Source organism: Schistocerca piceifrons, chromosome 2, assembly GCF_021461385.2.
Source record: "Schistocerca piceifrons isolate TAMUIC-IGC-003096 chromosome 2, iqSchPice1.1, whole genome shotgun sequence".
NCBI classification, from domain to species: Eukaryota; Metazoa; Arthropoda; class Insecta; order Orthoptera; family Acrididae; genus Schistocerca; species Schistocerca piceifrons.
In genome coordinates this window covers 767,160,023-767,178,892 of record NC_060139.1, presented here as the reverse complement: position 1 = coordinate 767,178,892, position 18,870 = coordinate 767,160,023, and the positions used below count along the sequence as shown (strand labels likewise).

Sequence of the window (18,870 nt, the reverse complement as noted above, 5' to 3'; positions counted from 1 at the left end):
TTTATTTTGGGGCGAACTGTGCATATATCATTGGGGAGTTGTTGGATGCAACTGGGTGTTTCATCTAGAAGACATATGATGTCATCTACATAGTGATACCAGTATACGGTTAGGACCTTACTATTGTTCCAAACATTTTGCTTGCAAACTGACTGAGGGAGATGTTGGCTAGGAGTCCACTGACTGGTGACTCCATGGGATGTCCATCCTGTTGTGAGTAGAATGGGTTGTCAGAATGAGAGTTTCACTGCAGCAGAGTGTGTGCTGATATGAAACTTCCTGGCAGATTAAAACTGTGTGCCAGATCAAGACTCGAACTCGGGACCTTTGCCTTTCGTGGGCAAGTGCTCTACCATCTGAGCTATCCAAGCATGACACACACCCTGTTCTCACAGCTTTAATTCTGCCAGTACCTCGTCTCCTACCTTCCAAACTTCACAGAAGTTCTCCTGCGGACCTTGCAGAACTAGCACTCCTGGAAGAAAGGATACTGCGAAGACATGGCTTAGCCACAGCCTGGGGGATGTTTCCAGAATGAGATTTTCACTCTGCAGTGGAGTGTGCACTGATATGAAACTTCCTGGTCCCAAGTTCGAGTCTCGGTCCGGCACACAGTTTTAATCTGCCAGGAAGTTTCAGAATTGGTTGTCAAATCAGAAATAATTTTTCTCTGTGATCAGTTTTAGAATGTTAGATATTTCTATTATGTGGAGTTTAGGAATGACATTCAGTAGTTCTAATTGCTGTTTAATGATGTTGGTGGTTCCAGCAGTAGGGATAGTCATGTAGATGGACGTGATGTCAAATGATGTGAGGACGGCTCTTGTGGGTATGTTGATGTCTTTGATTTTTTGTATCAGCTCTTCAGTGTTGCGTATGCTTCTGTCGATTGTGTATACATATAAAGTTTCCATAAGGATCTGTGTATTTCTCTGGCTACGTGATATGTGGGTGCACTTATGAAATTTACACCAGACATATCAGAGTGTCCTCCATGTTGAGCTTTAGCAGGCTGTTCAGTCTAGGTGGCTTGGGGTTCTTTTGTTTTAGCCATTCAACATCCGGTTTTGTGAATATTTGTAAGATAGTTTTTAGAAGTGTTTGAGTATTTTTCTGATATCTTTGTGTTGGGACACTGGTTAGCTTTTTTATCTTGTTGTTTAAAGTTTTGTTTTTGTATTCTTCCTGTTTTATTATTAGCATGGTGTTGCCCTTGTCTGATCTCATGCTCAGAGCCCTGTTGTTTTTAAGTTTGTTCATTATTTTCCTGTTCTTTTTTTCTTCAGTTTTTGTTTTCCTTTATTATGCATCTTATTTCTTCAAACCTTGGGGAACGGTTCCCCCCCCACACACACACACACACAGACACACAAAAGGAGGAGGAGATTAGTTTAGATAAACATATATCCAAAAATCCTTTATTTTTGTGCTATTAATGAAATTTGACGTTCAACAACTATCCATAAATTACCCATCAATTTCTTTTATCTAAGCAGCAATTTTGCCTCTTTGTATCCTAGATGGTAATGTGTTGGCAGGGGGACTTTACATGCATCATTTGTCTGTTTACAATATATCAGTTGTGCACATGTACTACAGGTAGTGAGCTAACTGAAAGTGCTCCATTCAAACATGCAACATTATTCATTTCCTGAGCAGACAGACATAACTTTAATGTGTGGCTATGGGCATGGTAGTGGACACCAGGATGCACCATTATATCAGATGCATTTCCAAACCAAAGACAGCTGAGTCATCCAACCTTTTTAGTGCTCTTCCCCTGAGCATCAAAAAGATAGAAAAGTTTTACATTTTTAAAAATGAGCTTGTTGTTGTTGTTGTGGTCTTCAGTCCTGAGACTGGTTTGATGCAGCTCTCCATGCTACTCTATCCTGTGCAAGCTTCTTCATCGCCCAGTATGTACTGCAGCCTACATCCTTCTGAATCTGCTTAGTGTATTCATCTCTTGGTCTCCCTCTACGATTTTTACCCTCAACACTGGCCTCCAATACTAAATTTGTGATCCCCTGCTGCCTCAGAACATGTCCTACCAACCGGTCCCTTCTTCTAGTCAAGTTGTGCCACAAACTCCTCTTCTCCCCAATCCTATTCAATACCTCCTCATTAGTTATGTGATCTACCCATCTAATCTTCAGCATTCTTCTGTAGCACCACATTTCGAGAGCTTCTATTCTCTTCTTGTCCAAACTGTTTATCGTCCATGTTTCACTTCCATACATGGCTACACTCCATACGAATACTTTCAGAAACGACTTCCTGACACTTAAATCTATAATGAATGTTAACAAATTTCTCTTCTTCAGAAACACTTTCCTTGCCATTGCCAGTCAGAATGTTTTTACAGTGTTACAGAGTATATGGATTTTCAGAACATAGTGGTCAATGATAATGATAATTCATATTTGAACAAATGTATGAAAATAATCTGCCTGTACCCACTGTAATTAATTAATTAGTGTTTGTTCTGTTATTCTCTACTATAGGGGTCAATGATAATGATAAGTCATATCTGAAAAACAAATGTATGAAAATAGTATGCACTATAAATAGTTAATTATTGTTTGTTTTGTTATTCTCTACTATACACTTCACGAGATATATATTTATATATGTTTTACCACTGTAGGACTATGTTATTAAATTACTGTATACTTACAAACTCATATAATGTAACATGACAACTCCTACATCATTGTATATGATAAAATGGATGCTCAATAAATAACAATAACAATGTATTGTTGTGTTGTTGATACAGGATCCAAAGTGCCACAGACTTTTGTTGAGGAAGATCATGTGTTGCTTGTATGCCTGACCAGGAAGAGCTGTTGAAGAAGAACCAAGTATCAGCACTAGATCAGTACCCATTACGTGGTGCATCTCCAGGTTCAGCATGGAGAATATTTCATGAGAAACTCATGTGCCCATATCAACATCTGCAGTGTCTTATACCTGTTGATCACCCACCAGAAGACAACTTTTCCTGACGGTTTTTTGCACAAACTGCCAATCCATTGTTTGTTTGGTTTAGAGACAAGGCAATGTTTTGAAAAGATGGAATAACAAATATCCATAACCAACACATTTGGGCCCATCACAGTCTACATGCTCAGAACGCCGCCCAAGACCTAATCAAATATGTGATCCAGCAAAAAAGGAAAACATGATGGATCTCCAGCAAATTTCAGTCTCACTGGTTAAGATTCACTGTCCGATATCTACTGTGACAGATGTACAGGTAGAGGAGGACCAGTTTCATGGGCTGCACATTCTGTCGACCTCTCTCCTTTGTATTATTATCTCTGGAGAGACACCTCCAACAAAAGGTTTATGCAGCACATCACCCAGATAAAGAAACCCCCCATTGACATGTCATGTCAGTTTATGAAATCATTTGAAATCATCAGAGAGTATCTGAAAGGGTGCGACAGTCCATCATTTGATGAGCGCCTATGTGTTTAGAATCACAAGGAGGATATTTAGAGTATTTACTATGAATTTATGTGGTGACGAGCTCCCATCATGTAAACTGTAAACTTTCAGTAATAACTCAAAAATGAAGGTTCTTTGGACAAATGTTTATATGAACCTGTCCTCAGAGACTGTAAAAGAATTTTTGAAACAACCTGTATAATAAATTCAGAGGCAAAAGCATATATAATATATAACCAGAGACTCTAAAAATAAGGCTACTGCAGATAATGTAGGAGAAATGCTACCTATTTATTAGAAAAGTTCATGCAGGATGAAATGATAATTTGAGTAAGAGATAACTTGGTATAAGATTTTTTACTTTATGTGTGTGTGTAGCAGATTGTATTATTGTTAGGACACTCTTATTAATTTCAGTTGTTCCATGTTTATGGTGAAATATTACTACAGTTTTGCCACACTTGCTGTAATTGAATCAAATTACTTAGATTGTGTGCAAGTATGCTATGAGATTAACAAATCATAATTTTAAAAAATATATAATTTTGTTTAAAAGGGTCTTTTTTGACTTGTTCAGAATCTAAAGATGATCACTCATGAGATTCCAACATAGCAAAACTTATTAAAAGAGTTATGGAATGCAACACGCTGCTGACAGAAGTCATGCTGTACATCCAAAAAGAGTCACTCAAAAATATCCAACCCTGCATGTGTGTTTTCTTCCTTCAGTGACATTTATTACCAATAACAGAAGTGGTCCTTGTCACAGGTACACCAGTGGACCAACATGAAGTGGTAAATGGGAGGCGCTATGAACCCAGATACAGTCACTTTTGCACAAAGGACACTGGAAGACAATACAAATAAGTAGCCTAGCTCTCTGCCATGCATTTTATCCAGAGTTATTCAATAACAGTGGAAAGTTAATAAGCTCTAGCTGGTTTTGTGCTGAAAAGCATTTGGCTCCACACTCACTCCAGGGATAAAAACCTGTAGAATCTTAGAAACACACCCCTGTGGAGCACTTGGGCAGGTACAGTATGCCAGCTGAACATACAGTGCTGTGACTGCAGTTCGACCGGTACACTGGGGTAAGGGGTTGTGTCAGGTGGGGTGGATAGAGGGATAAAGAGGTGGAATGTGGGAAGAAGGGTTGAGGAGTATAGCTGGCAGCTCGGAGGCAGGCAGCCAGTGTACAGGACAAGAATTCAGGAGGGAGTGGCAGCAGGTGTGTGGGACAGGAATTTGGGAAGGTAGGGGAAGCAGGTGCACAGGACAGGAAAGAAACAACACATGGGTAGTGGAACCAGTGTGTTTGTGTGGTGCACAGTTCAGATGATCTAGATGCATGGATTGGAAGGTGGTGACAGGACAGAGGATGGTGAGACTGTGGGGTAGAGAGTGTGGCTACAATAGGTTAGTAGAGATTGAGCCCAGGAGAATTACAGAAGTTGCAAAGATAACTTGCACCTGCACAGTTAAGAAAAGCTGGCGCTGGGGTAAAAAGATTCTGATGGCAGGAGAAGTGAAGCAGCCATTGAACTCAAGCATGTTGTGTTCAGCAGCATATTCTGGCGGTGAGTCGTCTACACTGCTCTTGGGGCATGGGTGTTTGTGTTGTCCTTGGCGTAAGTTAATTTAAGTTAGATTAACTAGTTTGTAAGCCTAGGGACCGATGACCACAGCAGTTTGGTCCCATAGGAACTTACCACAAATTTCCAAATTTACACTGCTCTTGTTCTCAGTTTGGTGTACATTCATTCTGGTAGACAGCTGCCTGGTAGTCATGCCCATACAAAATGCTGTGCAGAAATTGCAGCAGAACTGGTATACAACATGACTACTTTCACAGTTGGCCCAGCCTCTAATGCGACAGGATAAGCCTGTGACAGAACTAGAGTAGGACCTGTCGAGTAGATGATTTAGGTAGGCCTTGCACTGTGGTCTTCCACACAGTCTGTGCTGATATTCGACAATGAGGGTGTGCTTCTTTGCATCTGTTATTTGGGGGTGGTGGGAGGATTAGGGGTGTGTGAGGATATGGCATGGAAAATTTGTTTGGGGACTATATTTGGGGGTGATGTCTATCTGTGAAGGCCTTCATTTTACCTTGAGCATACTCGGCAAGGGAATTTTCATCACTGGAGATACACCTTACACAAGTGGCCACAGTAAATGTTCAGTCAGCACAACATAACTGTACAAATGTGTGTGTGTGTGTGTGTGTGTGTGTGTGTGTGTGTGTGTGAGTGAGAGAGAGAGAGAGAGAGAGAGAGAGAGAGAGAGAGAGAGAGAGTGGAGTGGAGTATGTATGTTTGCATGTGTATGTACTCCAACACATTAAAGGATTTGTCCAAAAGCTAATATAATTTTTCTTTCTTTTTGTGTGTCTGTTGATTACTCGACACTTCTAGAATTTGTACTCTGTGTGAAAGGGAAAATTCATAATGTGATCTTGTGAATGTGTATACCCAAAGAGAAGAACCAGATGATGATAATTTAGACTGTTTCTATTATCACTTATAGGATGCTTTTAATTAAATACCTAGATATTACTGCAAAATAATACCGACTATACTGTCAAATGGGACAAGAAAGCAGCATTTACAAATCTTCCCAGTAAGGAAAAAAAGTAAAGGGGATGGAAAAGTCAGAAAAAAGTAAGTAAACTAACCAGAACATATATTGGTATGAAAAACATGTGCATATGATATGAAAAATTTGTGCTATTTCAGATGAGCTATTTTTCATTCTGATCTTTACTTAGTGAAAAACTAAAATGAGTACAAAATTTGAAATGCCTGTTAAAGGAAACATTGTTAAAGTAAGGAAATGGAACAAAGAAAAACAAAATGTTGGATCCACATTTAAAAAGTATCAGAACATGCTGCAACAGAAGTTACAAACAGAGAACAGTACATGTAAAGATATAGAACAGAACTCAATTAAAATCCTGTTCTGACAAAAGCACATGAAATACTAGGGAAACAATAATAAATGGAACTTAAGACTGGAACATACAAAGGAATCTAAACCAGGGTGTTTACAATGGAATACATGCGCCAACTGGACATTGTACAATGAAAGAAGGATAGAGCTAGGAAGCATGTTCAGGAGAAAAAAAGGAAAGATATAAGATGAAAGATAAAGGACTTGGATGAAGAATATGAATAAGAAAGTAGAAAATTTTGAAAAAAGTTATAAGAATTGCTGAACACAGACCTAAAAGAGCAGTGTGTAAGAATAAGAAGAGAAATTTGCTGACAGATGGTCAAACATGGGAAAATGATGCTTTTTGTAGCACACTGACAATGGCAGACAGTTCACTTGTGACATTGCAAGCTATGATTGAAGAACTAAGGTCCAAGGCATGAAGTGTCAAATGACAAGTAATTTTAATAAGATTATAGTATTTCTTAAATCAAGTGCAGGCTTTAAAATGATTTAAGGTCATTACAAAAAGATCTTGATCAACAGGATCATATTGTGATTTTTAGCGGTGCAGGTAATAATCTAAATCGTTAGCAGACTTAATATCTTCCTCTGTACAATATTCATAAATGACATAAATTCACTGATTTACCTCATATCAACAAAAATAAAGAAATACCTACTTTAGAATACATACCATATGCAGATAGTATTTTTCTACTGAAATGCTGTGTTGCCATGTTCATAAGGCCTTGGCCCAAGCAAAATTGAGGGAATATTAAAAATACTTTTCCTGTTATGGATCCAATATATTGCAGTTCCTGAAAGTAAGAAAAACAAACCACATGCCATGAATGTGACTAAAATAGAATAGGTATTTTAAGTAAGAGAGTTTGCTAGACATCATCCATCAATATGTTTCTTAAATGTAGCAATATACATTTTCAATAAGTAGTGTAACACATTCTTTTCTCCCAGACAATTTCTGTAGAAAAAATGTGTATTTTATGGTGGGACATTGTGGACTAAGCCTGCTTCAGCACCTATTGTTTCATTCAGTTCTGATAGGTGGCAGCACTTCATGTGGCCTTCAAAATTGCATCTGTCATGGAGGTCGTTCCGAGCAGCATCTGTAATAGAGGTGCGTTCCGAGCAGAGAGGTGCCATGAAGTGCCTTTTTGTGAAAAACCAGAGCACCGCAGACATTCATAGGTACCTGCAGAATGTCTATGGGGACCTGGCAGTGAACAAAAACACGGTGAGTTGTTGGGTGAGGTGTCTGTCATCATCGCAACAAGGTTGCACAAACCTGTCTGATCTCTTACACGCTGGTTAGCCGCACACAGCTGTGTCTCCTCCAATGTTGGATAATGTAGAATCACTCATTCAAGGTGACTGAAAGATAACAATCAAACACCTCACTGCATAACTTGATGTCCCTGGAGGCATTGCTGACACACTCATCCACCAGTTGGGATACTCAGAGGTGTGTGCCCCCTGAGTTCCTCACTGCCTAATAGAAGACCATAAAGAACAATGAAGGACTATCTGCGGGCAATTGCTTGCACGTTAAAAGGATAAATGTAATAATTTTTTGTTGAACATTGTAGCAGGCAATGAAACATGGGTTTATCACTTCAAACCAGAAACAAAACATCAATCCATGGAGTGGTGTCACACCACCTCTCCTCCACAGAAAAAGTTCAAAGACTCAACCTCAGATGGTAAAGCCAGGGTGACAGTCTTCTGGAATGCTGAACAGGTTATTCTTCACTACAAAAATGCAAATGAACTTCTGCTTTTCCATGACAGTACAAGGATTCACACAAGTCTGCGCCCAGGAGGAGTTCACAAAATTTCATTGGACTCTCCTTCTTCAGCCAGTCTACGTGTGGATCCTGCACCTTCTGACTTCCATCTGTGTGGCCTAATGAAGGATGCATTCTACAGGAAGCAGTATGTGGATGATGGGGAGGTTACTGATACAAGACACTGGCTCCAGTGTTGACCAGTAGAGAGGTCTCATGCGGGGATACAGGCCGTATTGTGGCGTAAGGCATAAACCTGGATATAAACTATTGTTGACCCCTTATATAGAATATATGTCCCAAGGTAAAAGGTGTTTTGATGTGCACTAGAAGGGACTGTGGCAATAACTGGGGTCTAATCCCCAGGAGTATGTACTGGATGTATACAGTGAGGAAACAAAAGTCATGGTATAACCCCTAATATTGTGTCAGACCTCCTTTTGCCTGGTGTATTGCAGCAACTTGATGGGGCATGGACTCAACAAGTTGCTGGAAGTCCCCTGCAGAAATAATGAGCCATACTGTCTCGAGCTGTCCATAATTGCAAAAGTATTGCCTGCTCAGGTATTTGTACATGAAGTGACCTCTCAATTATGTCCAATAAATATTCGATGGGACACATGTCAGGCAATCTGGGTGGCCAAATCATTCCCTCAAATTGTCCTGAATGTTCTTCAAATCAATTGCAAACAATTGTGCCTTGGTGACAAGACACATTACCATCTGAACAAATACCACCACTGATTAGGAACATGAGCCATGAATGGCTGAAAAAAGTCTCCAAGTAGCTGAACACAACCATTTTCAGTCAATTGGATTAGAGGATCCACTCCATTCCACACCATTATGGAGCCACCACCAGCCTGCATGGTGCCTTGTTGACAACTTGGGTCCAAGGATTTGAGGGGACTGTGCCACACTTGAACTGTACCATCAGTTTTTACCGAGTGATGCTGGAACTCATCTGATCAACCCATGATTTTCCAGTCATCTAGGGTCCATCTGATATGATCATTAGTCATGAGAGGCACTTCAGGTGATGTCATGCTGTTACCAAAGGCACCCGTTGGTCATCTGCTGCCATAACCCATTCATGCCAAATTTTGCTAAATTCTCCTAACAGATACATTCGTCGTACATCCCACATTGATTGCTATGGTTATTCAGTGCAGTGTTGCTTGTCTGTTACCACTGAAAATTCTATGCAACTCTTCTCTCAGTTACTAAGTGATGACAGTCAGTCACTGCGTTGTCCGTGGTGAGAGGTAACTCCTGAAATTTGGTATTCTCAGCACACTCTTGACACTGTGGATCTCAGAATACTGAATTCCTTAATGATTTCTGAAATGGAATGCCCCATACTTATAGCTCAAACTGTCGTTCTGCATTCAAAGTCTGTTAATTCCTGCTGTGTGGCCATAACCCAGTTAGAAACCTTTCCAAATGAATCACCTGAGTACAAATGAGTGTTTTGCCAATACACTGCCCTTTTATACCTTGCATACATGATACTAATACCATCTGTATAGATGCATATCACTATCTCATTACTTTTGTCACCTCAGTGTACCACTCTAGTCAGACCTATGATAATTTATGGGGTTACAGTATGGTTGGAATGATAGAACAGAAAGTGGCACACTCACTGTTAGGCTGAAGACTACACTGGATGTGACACCATTATACCTTTGGACTACAATGTAGATCGCAGCAGAGGAATACAGGTTAAAAACTAGAAGTGATATCCAGAATACAACAGTAATACAGTGATTATGGTAAACATAGAAATGGTAGGGAAAATTCTGACTGACTAAGGAATAACTTCCAGCTGCTCCATTAAACCTTTCAAGGTAACAATTGGAAGTAGGGAAGCAGTGAAAGAACAAATCACAATACCAGTCAGGAAACATAGTCTGGCTTACTGACAGGATTGTGCACAGAGGAGAAACTCCATAGGTGATACAAGGATAATGGCATCTACTTTCATTCAGACAGCCAAACAGCTCTGAAATCTCTATCAGCCCCTATAACTAGATCAAAGATCAATGCAGAATGCCATGATGCCCTTGTGAGGCTAGAGCAAACCAACAGGGTAAAACTCCTGTTGGTCCCTGACAATGAATAAGCTGATAGGCTGATCAGGACAGGTGCAATGACTTCAATTGTTGGACTGAAACATGTCATGGTCACCAAGGTGGTGTTGAAAGCAAAACTATGTGGCTGAATTAGAAGGCAGCACACAGAATACTGGACTAAGATTGAAAACAAAAATATGACAAACTAAGGAGGCTGGACTGGGATAACTGAGGATGGAGCCCACAGCGATAATCAGGCCAGAGCCACAGTCACAGCCAGCCAGTGTTGGTCACTGAACTGTATGATCATAGGCCTCATGTACCAGCACCCAGGCCTTGCAACAGCTCATCTTTCCTTTGTTACAAATTAATTGGCTTGATTAGAAACCCAACCACTACCCCAAGTCAGCAAGCAGCAGCAGCAGCAGCAGCATTTAAACAACACCAAACCAGCCCATTGTGTTAAAACAGTTGGATAGCAAGTGACATGCAGCCTCTGTTGTTCAGTATCAGGTCAATATCATGGCCATCTCTACCATCAACAGGCTCTGAACCTTGGTCTGCTGCCTGAGCATCCAAGCACTGGGATACTCTATTGTCTTCTTGGGACTATGGTATGGGAGTCAATCCATTCCCACCCATGCCAAGGTATCAATGAGGAATTTTTAGACCCTACACCACTGGATATGGTGGAGCATCACATGTTCAATGCACAGCAACTGCACCTGGTTGGCACTGCATGGACCGGGAAACATGAAACAGTTCCATTACACATCTGTGGCAGTGGTCCCCGATCAGTGCTAATACCTACATACCGTGTCGGAGGTCTGCACACTGCATGATGCTGAATGACATATTTATTTTGATCAGCTTCAAGGTTGAATGTTTCCGTGCACTGGGTCACATCTCATAGTTTGTTGGGTATGTTGATGGAAAGAGCATTACACCAGCCAATACAGAGAGCATGCCTGGCTCAGGCATTGGAAACCTTCGGTAATTTCTTAAGGATTATGCTGGAATATGCACAAGGTTTTCATTGTACATATGAATTGCCTAGATTAAATGCTTTAGGATGAGCAAGGACAATACAGTAACATGTATATTAATAATTAATGATAGGAATCATGTAGGATTTAAGTTTACAGCTAATACAAAAATTTTTGGAGAGGTAAACTGGAAAATGTGACCCTACAGAATGAAGTTAAGGTTTACCCATTAAGGCTGGTTTAAGCTATGGTACAGTGCTGATAAATTAGAATATGAATAAACTGTGACCTTGTTATTGCTTGGTTAGGTTTCACTGTCTTGACATCACACAGCATTTACTCAAAGCAGGAAAAGCACTGAAATACTACAAGGATGCAAGATGGTTATCAGAAGTGATGCCATCAATTAAACTGTTCCAGATCCCTCAAGAAGCAATGTCCATGATAGCAGTACACCCACCAACAATAGCCAACCAAGCAAAAGAAGCTACATAATGGGAAACACTATTACATGTTGCAAGGTATGTGAAAATAGAGGAATGAAAGTGATTCTTTTGTTATATATGACACAGGTGGGGCTGATCTAGGGTCTGTAGTTGGGGAAGAATTAAGGACAGCACAGGTGGGGCTCATATAGCACCTGTAGCTTGGAAAATTACAGTGTTACTGCACAGCATGAGTGGGGCTGGTATAGTGCCTATAGCTAGATCAGTGTTATTGTTGGATAAATCTCTCAGCTTAAGAGGAATTAACAGAGAATTAATAAAGAGTGAAAAGAGCAATAGGTTACAGGAGTTTGGATAGATACCTCAGTCATGATGTCTTGAGACCATGACCAAAGCAAGGTTACCATGGATGTCCTACTGTTATAAATAAACTTTTCTGAATTGGTAAAATATAAGAATGAAGAGCAAAAGGATGGTACATTAATGGCAGGTCACAGTTCATGCAGGCCACTATTGCCAAACAGTGGGGCAGTGTATGAACCGTTCTATATGCACAGGTCAGTTCTGTTGCCCATAGTGTTTAGCCCACAGTCACAGTACATGTATTCTCCTTGTAGTTATTAATGATAACTAGTAAGTTGTTAGCATCAACTTGTAAAAGGTAATACAGGGAGGAACAGATGAGCAAATCAGATTGTAATGCTAAGAAGCCATCCTAAACCTGCTCCTTCCCACACAGTGGAGTAAAAAACCGCTCAGCAATGAGAAACAACCTGACAAAGACAGAATTAACCACAAAAAAAATCTTTGAAGCCAAGGCTAGTGTGGTCACAAAAAGAAGTGTAGATAGTGAAAAAGGACTAAGTGATGTTACAAATGTAATGTGTAAATACTTGTAAACAAATTATTGCCCATTTACAGCAAGATTTTCAACAGAAATTCAAGGACAGATTTTAGGATGGGGGGGGGGATTCTAACAAGATAAATTGTCACACTATTTAGAGCCAACTATTGAGTGCCACAGCCACAATCAGCCAATGTAGATCACTGAACTGCACAATCAGAAATCCCAAAACACCTGTATTCTCAGACCTCACATGCTGATGCCTGAGCCAGTCTCCACAAAGTACTACAGCCCAACCCACAGCTGGTTGCGACAACCGGTCACTGCCTCTGTTCCAGATCATTCAGTGTGACACACAAGCCCAGCCACTGCCCCACAATCAGCAATCAAGCAGCAGTGGCAAAAGTATTTAAACCTGATCAAACCAGCTCGACATGGTTCAACAGCTGGGCAGCAACGTGACAAGCAGCCAGTGTTGTTCAGATATCAATGTCACTGTGATCTCTACCATCACTAGGCTCTGAACTTCTGCCCATTGCCTGAGCATACAGATGCTCTGGCACTCTACTGTCTTCTCAGGACTAAGGAGTGGGGGTCCAGCCATCACTGCCCACCTAAGTATCAATGAGGAACTTCCGTGTCCTACACCAGTGGGTGTGGCACTGCGTAATATTTTCAGTGCAGAGTAGCTATGCCTGGTCATGCAACATGGGCCAGCAAAAGCAAACCCTTCCCCTTATCCAGCAGCCACGGTGGTGGCACTTGATCTCAGAGAATTACTGCCTTCATCCATCCATCCTGTATCCTGTTTTAAAGATAAAGCCATATTTCAGGAGAAGTTCTGTAATCCAAGGCTTTAAGAGGAGACTGGTAAGCCTGATGTCTGGCTGCAGGAATTTTAAGAAAGACCTTCACACAATGGGTATCAAGAAAGAAGCCCTTAAGTGCAGACTATGTTGTGAGGGGAATGAAGCAACACCACATTCATCTTCTAATGGTTCACACTGGAAGTCAAAAGACACAGAATATTCAGGTAATTAACTCCTTAAGAAATTGTGTGTCATGAAGAACCAGTAAGTGGTCTCTTACTACTCTTTAAGAGTACTGGCTCATTTTAATAAAATTACAGGGAAAGAAACTACACAATAAACTCAGTCTTAGTGCAGGCAATAGTGGGCTAGTACCACTATTGCTTTGTCTCCCTGTGAAACTCATTTATTCAATCAATCAATCAATCAATCAATCAACACAGAAACCAAATATTGCACAGCTTTAAGTAATTTTATAAACATAAACACTCAAGAAATTGCTGCAGAGTCTGAATTTCACAAAATTATCTGCAATAGAGTCTTGAAGGTGTAATTTGTAACATTCAGGATTATCTGAAGCATGGAAGCACATGGATCTCTGTTGATGAAAACGCAGATGCAACATGATCATGAAAGTGTTGCAGTGGACTTGATGCGAAGAAGGCATGCAGAAAATCACTTTTCTTTGACAATAAACTATTTCAGTACAGAAAATTTTTCACTTCTTACTGTTTTATGGGCAAAAAGGGAATGACATGGCAATTTATTGTTATTTTGGACTGAAATTGTTCTGTATTGTGTTAAACATACTTCCCTGCAATGGGCAGGTGTGAACTATCCCTTCAATATATCTTTTGGTCAGCTTTTATCCTCAGTGGTATTCCTTTGTCTTGCACTCTTCCATCTCCCCACACACACCCTCTGTCCATATCCTTGTTGTTAACATTATTAAATTTAATCTGTGTAAGCTTTCTTTCGTCCCTATCCTGTCCCCTTGCTGTCCTGCTCCCTTTTTCTGTTGTATTTTATTCTATTATTGGATTTTTACTGGTCCTGTTGTCTACAAAAACAGTTTATCAATGACAGTGAACTATTTAACTTATATGTATACAACAGACAGATACACAGTAAAAGACAAATACCAAAGTTACAGTTTCCCCACATGACCGAAGATCCAAGGTGAGAGTGGAAGTAGACATGACATTCACTCTTTACTCTTTTTGAATTGAATTTTATTTGGTCCTGTAAGTTTACATTGTGTACAGTAAATGTACGTGTAACATAGGACATGTCAAAGTAGTAACATTCATTATCACTTATTTTTCTACCCCTTTAGCTTACATTTTTACATAATTGGTAATGAATAGCAATATATACTAATTTAATGGCGTAAGTATTCTGCAACACTGTAAAACTCTTTTTCAATGAGATAGTCTTTAAGTTTCTTTGGAAAGTCATTGTCAAGTACACTATCTTGCAGGTTTTTAGGCAGACTTCTTAGTAGCCTGATACCAGAGTATTGGGGTCCTTTTTCTAGCATTGCCAGTCGGTGGGGTATGCTCCGTACTTCATTCTTCCTTCTTGTATTGTGGGTGTGTACACTAGCATTTGTAATCCAGTCCTCACTACCTTTTGTGATGTACATTAATGGTTTTGTATATACACAATGATGACAAAGTTGATACCTAACTCTTGAAATGGTTTCTGCACATTTCAGAGGTCTTTCTTCTTACAATGGTCCTAATTGCTTTTTCTTTCTTTTTTTTTTATCTGAACACTCATTTTGTCTCTTGTTTTTTTGGGTTTCCCCACACAGTCACTCCATACTGTAAGTATGGTTCGAAAAGTCAATGATACACTGTACACAGAAAGTACTTGCCTGAATACTGTGATAGCTGCACCATTAAGAATATGACAGAGCTCAGTTTCTTACAGACATTATTAATATGTTTTTTCCATTTCAGTTCATTATGCACAAGAATACCTAAGAATCTAGCAGATTCTACTTCTTCCAGCCTTGTTCCATTAACCTCTAAATCCATGTCTACAGCCTTCTCCTTGTGTTTAAACACTGCATACATAGTCTTTTTTAGATTTATAACTAGTTCATTTTCCAACAGTCATTGAGCTGTGACAGTTGCAGATATGTATGCTCTTCTCTCAAGCTGTTCCATATTTTGGTCACTATTTATTATTGTCATGTCATCAGCATACAACATTTTCTTTTCTTCCTCCTCAACACCTATATCATTAACAAACACATTAAGTAACAATTGCCCCATTACCGAACCCTGCACTCCATACTTGATGGGTTTGGTTTCTGATTTGTATGAGTTTCCTAATGATACATACTGCTTGCAGTTGCACAAGTATGATTTTACCCATTCACATGGTTGCCCTCGAATGCCATAGTTGCAGTATGTCATGGTCAATGGTGTCAAATGCTTTTGAAAGATCTAGAAACATTGCAGAGACAGCCTTTTTTTCCATCTAAGGACTGTAAAATTTATTCTGTTAGACTGGCAATTGCTGATTCTGCAGATTTACCCTTTCCAAAACCATGTTGTGAAGGTATGAGAATGTTATGTTTGTCCAAATAATTAACTAATCTGGTATACATAAGCATTTCTAGGATTTTCGAGAAACCTGATATACAGCAGCATTTTAGTGAACAAAGAAGGTAATCAGGTCTTGCTGAATTTTGCACTAAGAAAATCTATATGATTAATTCATTTTACACTACTTTTCAGTCTGTTGTTGATAGGGGGAATGGGATGTATAGTCTTAGACATAAAACCTGGCCGTGAGATAGCTGCAGCAGAGACCAAGTCAGAGTCATTCATATATGGCAGTGACTGAGCAAGGTGGCACAGTGGTTAGCACACTGGACTCACATTTGGAAGGACGACAGTTCAATCCTGCGTCCACCCATCCTGATTTAGGTTTTCTGTGATTTCCCTAAATCGCTCCAGGCAAATGCCGGGATGGTTCCTTTGAAAGGGCACGGCCGACTTCCTTCCCTATCCTTCCCTAATCCTATGAGACCGATAACCTCACTGTTCGGTCTCTTCCCCCAAACAACCAACCAACCATATATGGCGGCCATTATAACTGGGCGCTCCTCAGAATCCTAAGTCTCCACATATGCACAATCTAGCAATGCTGTAGGATGCAGAAGTGTATGGAGGAAGTGCTGTGACTCTTCAAGAGATGTTACAGAGTTGCATCTGCTCATGGTCTCATGGTAAGTCGCGTAATGTAGACATAAAGTCTCAGGTTTGAGTCCACCCTATTCCCAATGTTTTTAAATTGCATTTTGGTTGACTACTAAAGTTATAGGTCTGATGGAAGTTCAAAGATAATTTGCTTCACCTTCTAACCCGCCTGTAACAGTGAAAACTTCCAGAAACTATTCCACCAAACAGCTTGTGGCTGTTTCAAGATCTTAACACTTTATGCTTCTCACTCTACAGTGGCCACCATCCACCAGCAATTGGCCACACACTAGCTACTGCCTAATGTCAAGCGCCATCTGCCAAGTGAACGTGGTATGGGACTATGAGTGTATTTATCAACTGTCATTTTCTTATTTGAATTTCTAGTATTTATCATTCAGTTACATATTAGATTTTCCTTGCTTCAAATTGATGAATGTTATTCAAGAGTTGTAAGATATATTCAAATGTGGAAAAATGTCTAACATTTGTAACATATTATTTGCTTTGCATTTAATAGGGGAGTGAAGGCACCACAAGCAACTTGGAACCCTTGTAATGTGTGTGGGGTGAGAACCTTTGGGAAAAGTATGTCAAAAAAGGATTTTATTGTTTGAAGGAAGATCATTCTGGCAAGAATGATTCTCTACATTCAGGAAGTCTTGATAGCAGAAATATGTGATGAACTACAATCATTCAAGTGTCATGCATATTTGTGTTCAGTGGGCAAGAATTCAAAGCAACAGAAATCAAAGGGGTGACTGTTACTGCAGTTTTGCTTGAATGTCATCAGTTTGTTTATTGATCATTACCCTACACTATTGTTACTGGTGACAAGTTATGATACCTTTATATTAACTTTTGAGGAATAAATTAATGGATCAGCCCCAACAAAAGGCATATACAGTGTGATTATAATTCAAGTGAAACTTTTAAAACACTGTAGAAATAACACCACTGGTCAGGATGATGTCAAATTGCAAACGAATATCATCAGAGAAGGGGGAAAACATATGGGAGAAGAAAAAAAAAAGTGTGAAAATTGATCAATAGGTGGTGCCATATGTAATAGAATATGTAAAGGAAAATGCCTGTCATGTGCATGACCCACTGAAGCCAGGTACACGGCTTTTCCTCCTTTCGCATGTATGACATTTGTCATGACTATCTCAATGCAGGATCACGCTATGCTTGTAAAGCTGCATTACAAGTATGATGAGTGTGCACACTTCACTCTGCAGGAGTTCCGGGCACTTAAAGGGTTTGAAAAATAGGCATTGGTCTGATGACTGCCATGGATCTGGAGAAAATGATTCAGAAATTCGAAAAGATGAATTCATTTGGCGTGCAACCTGGTAGAGGGAGGAAACATATTGATTCGGTGTCAGTGGAAGCAGTGGCCACAACAATACTGGAGGAGACGAGTGGTGGTGTGCAAACGTGAGGTGCATGGAGAATTGCCTGAACAGTGGATGTACCCATGAGCACAGTGTGTAAAATCCTAGAAAACATCCTTCTTTGATCCATTCAAAATTACCCATGTGCACAAGTTGCTTCATGTTGACCTGCCAGCAAGAGAGACCTTTGCTTTAGAATTTCTTGCTCGTATGGAAATGCACAATCATTGGCCCTGGAAGATTTTGTGGACAGATGAACCCCACTTCCGTCTGACAGGATATGTCAACACACAGAATTGTTGAATATGGGCAACAGAAAATCCACACTCAAATCAACGAGTACCACTTCATCCTCAAAAGGTTACTGTGTGGTGTGGGTTTACAGCATCATTTATCATAGGGCCATATTTTTTCGAAGAGACGGGTCCTTCGGTCTTGTTTACCTGTACCGTCACTGGTAAGCGCTGTGAGTGTCTTTTGCACAACCACATTATTCCAGCTCTCCAATAGCATGGATGTATGGCTGGGATCATTTTTATGCAAGATGGCACACCTCCGCACATTGCAAATCCAGTTAAGCAGCTCCTGAAGCGCCATTTCAGTATTGCTGGAATTCTCAGCTGCCATTTCCCTACAGCCTGGCAATCCCAATCACCTGATCTTAATCTGTGTGACTTCTGGTGGTGGGGCTATCTGAAAGAGGTTGTGTTCAGTATTCCGATTGCAAACTTAGCTGCATTGAAGGCATGATTTGCGCAACACATTCTGAATGTGACCCTGGAAAAACTTCAGTCAGTTGTGGAACATGCTATTTCTTGATTTCAACTTGTTGCAGAAAACAGTGGACAGCATACTGAACATGTTTTTCGCCAGTCACTTGGAAATTAATAATCCAATTTTATTTTG

General features: G+C 40.0%; 1 protein-coding gene across 3 annotated transcripts in view; it reads right to left on the bottom strand.

The window, feature by feature from the left end:
• LOC124777985 (ATP-binding cassette sub-family A member 7-like) overlaps positions 1 to 18,870 on the bottom strand; it is a 594,849-nt gene that overhangs the window by 87,724 nt on the left and 488,255 nt on the right. For all 3 annotated transcript variants that reach the window (XR_007015818.1, XR_007015819.1, XM_047253552.1), the window contains exon 38: positions 7,082 to 7,205. Coding sequence is in view for 1 of the 3 variants with exons in the window: in XM_047253552.1 (XP_047109508.1) it covers positions 7,082 to 7,205 (124 nt within the window). In the remaining 2 variants the exon portion in view is untranslated. The remainder of the gene's footprint in view (positions 1 to 7,081; positions 7,206 to 18,870) is intronic.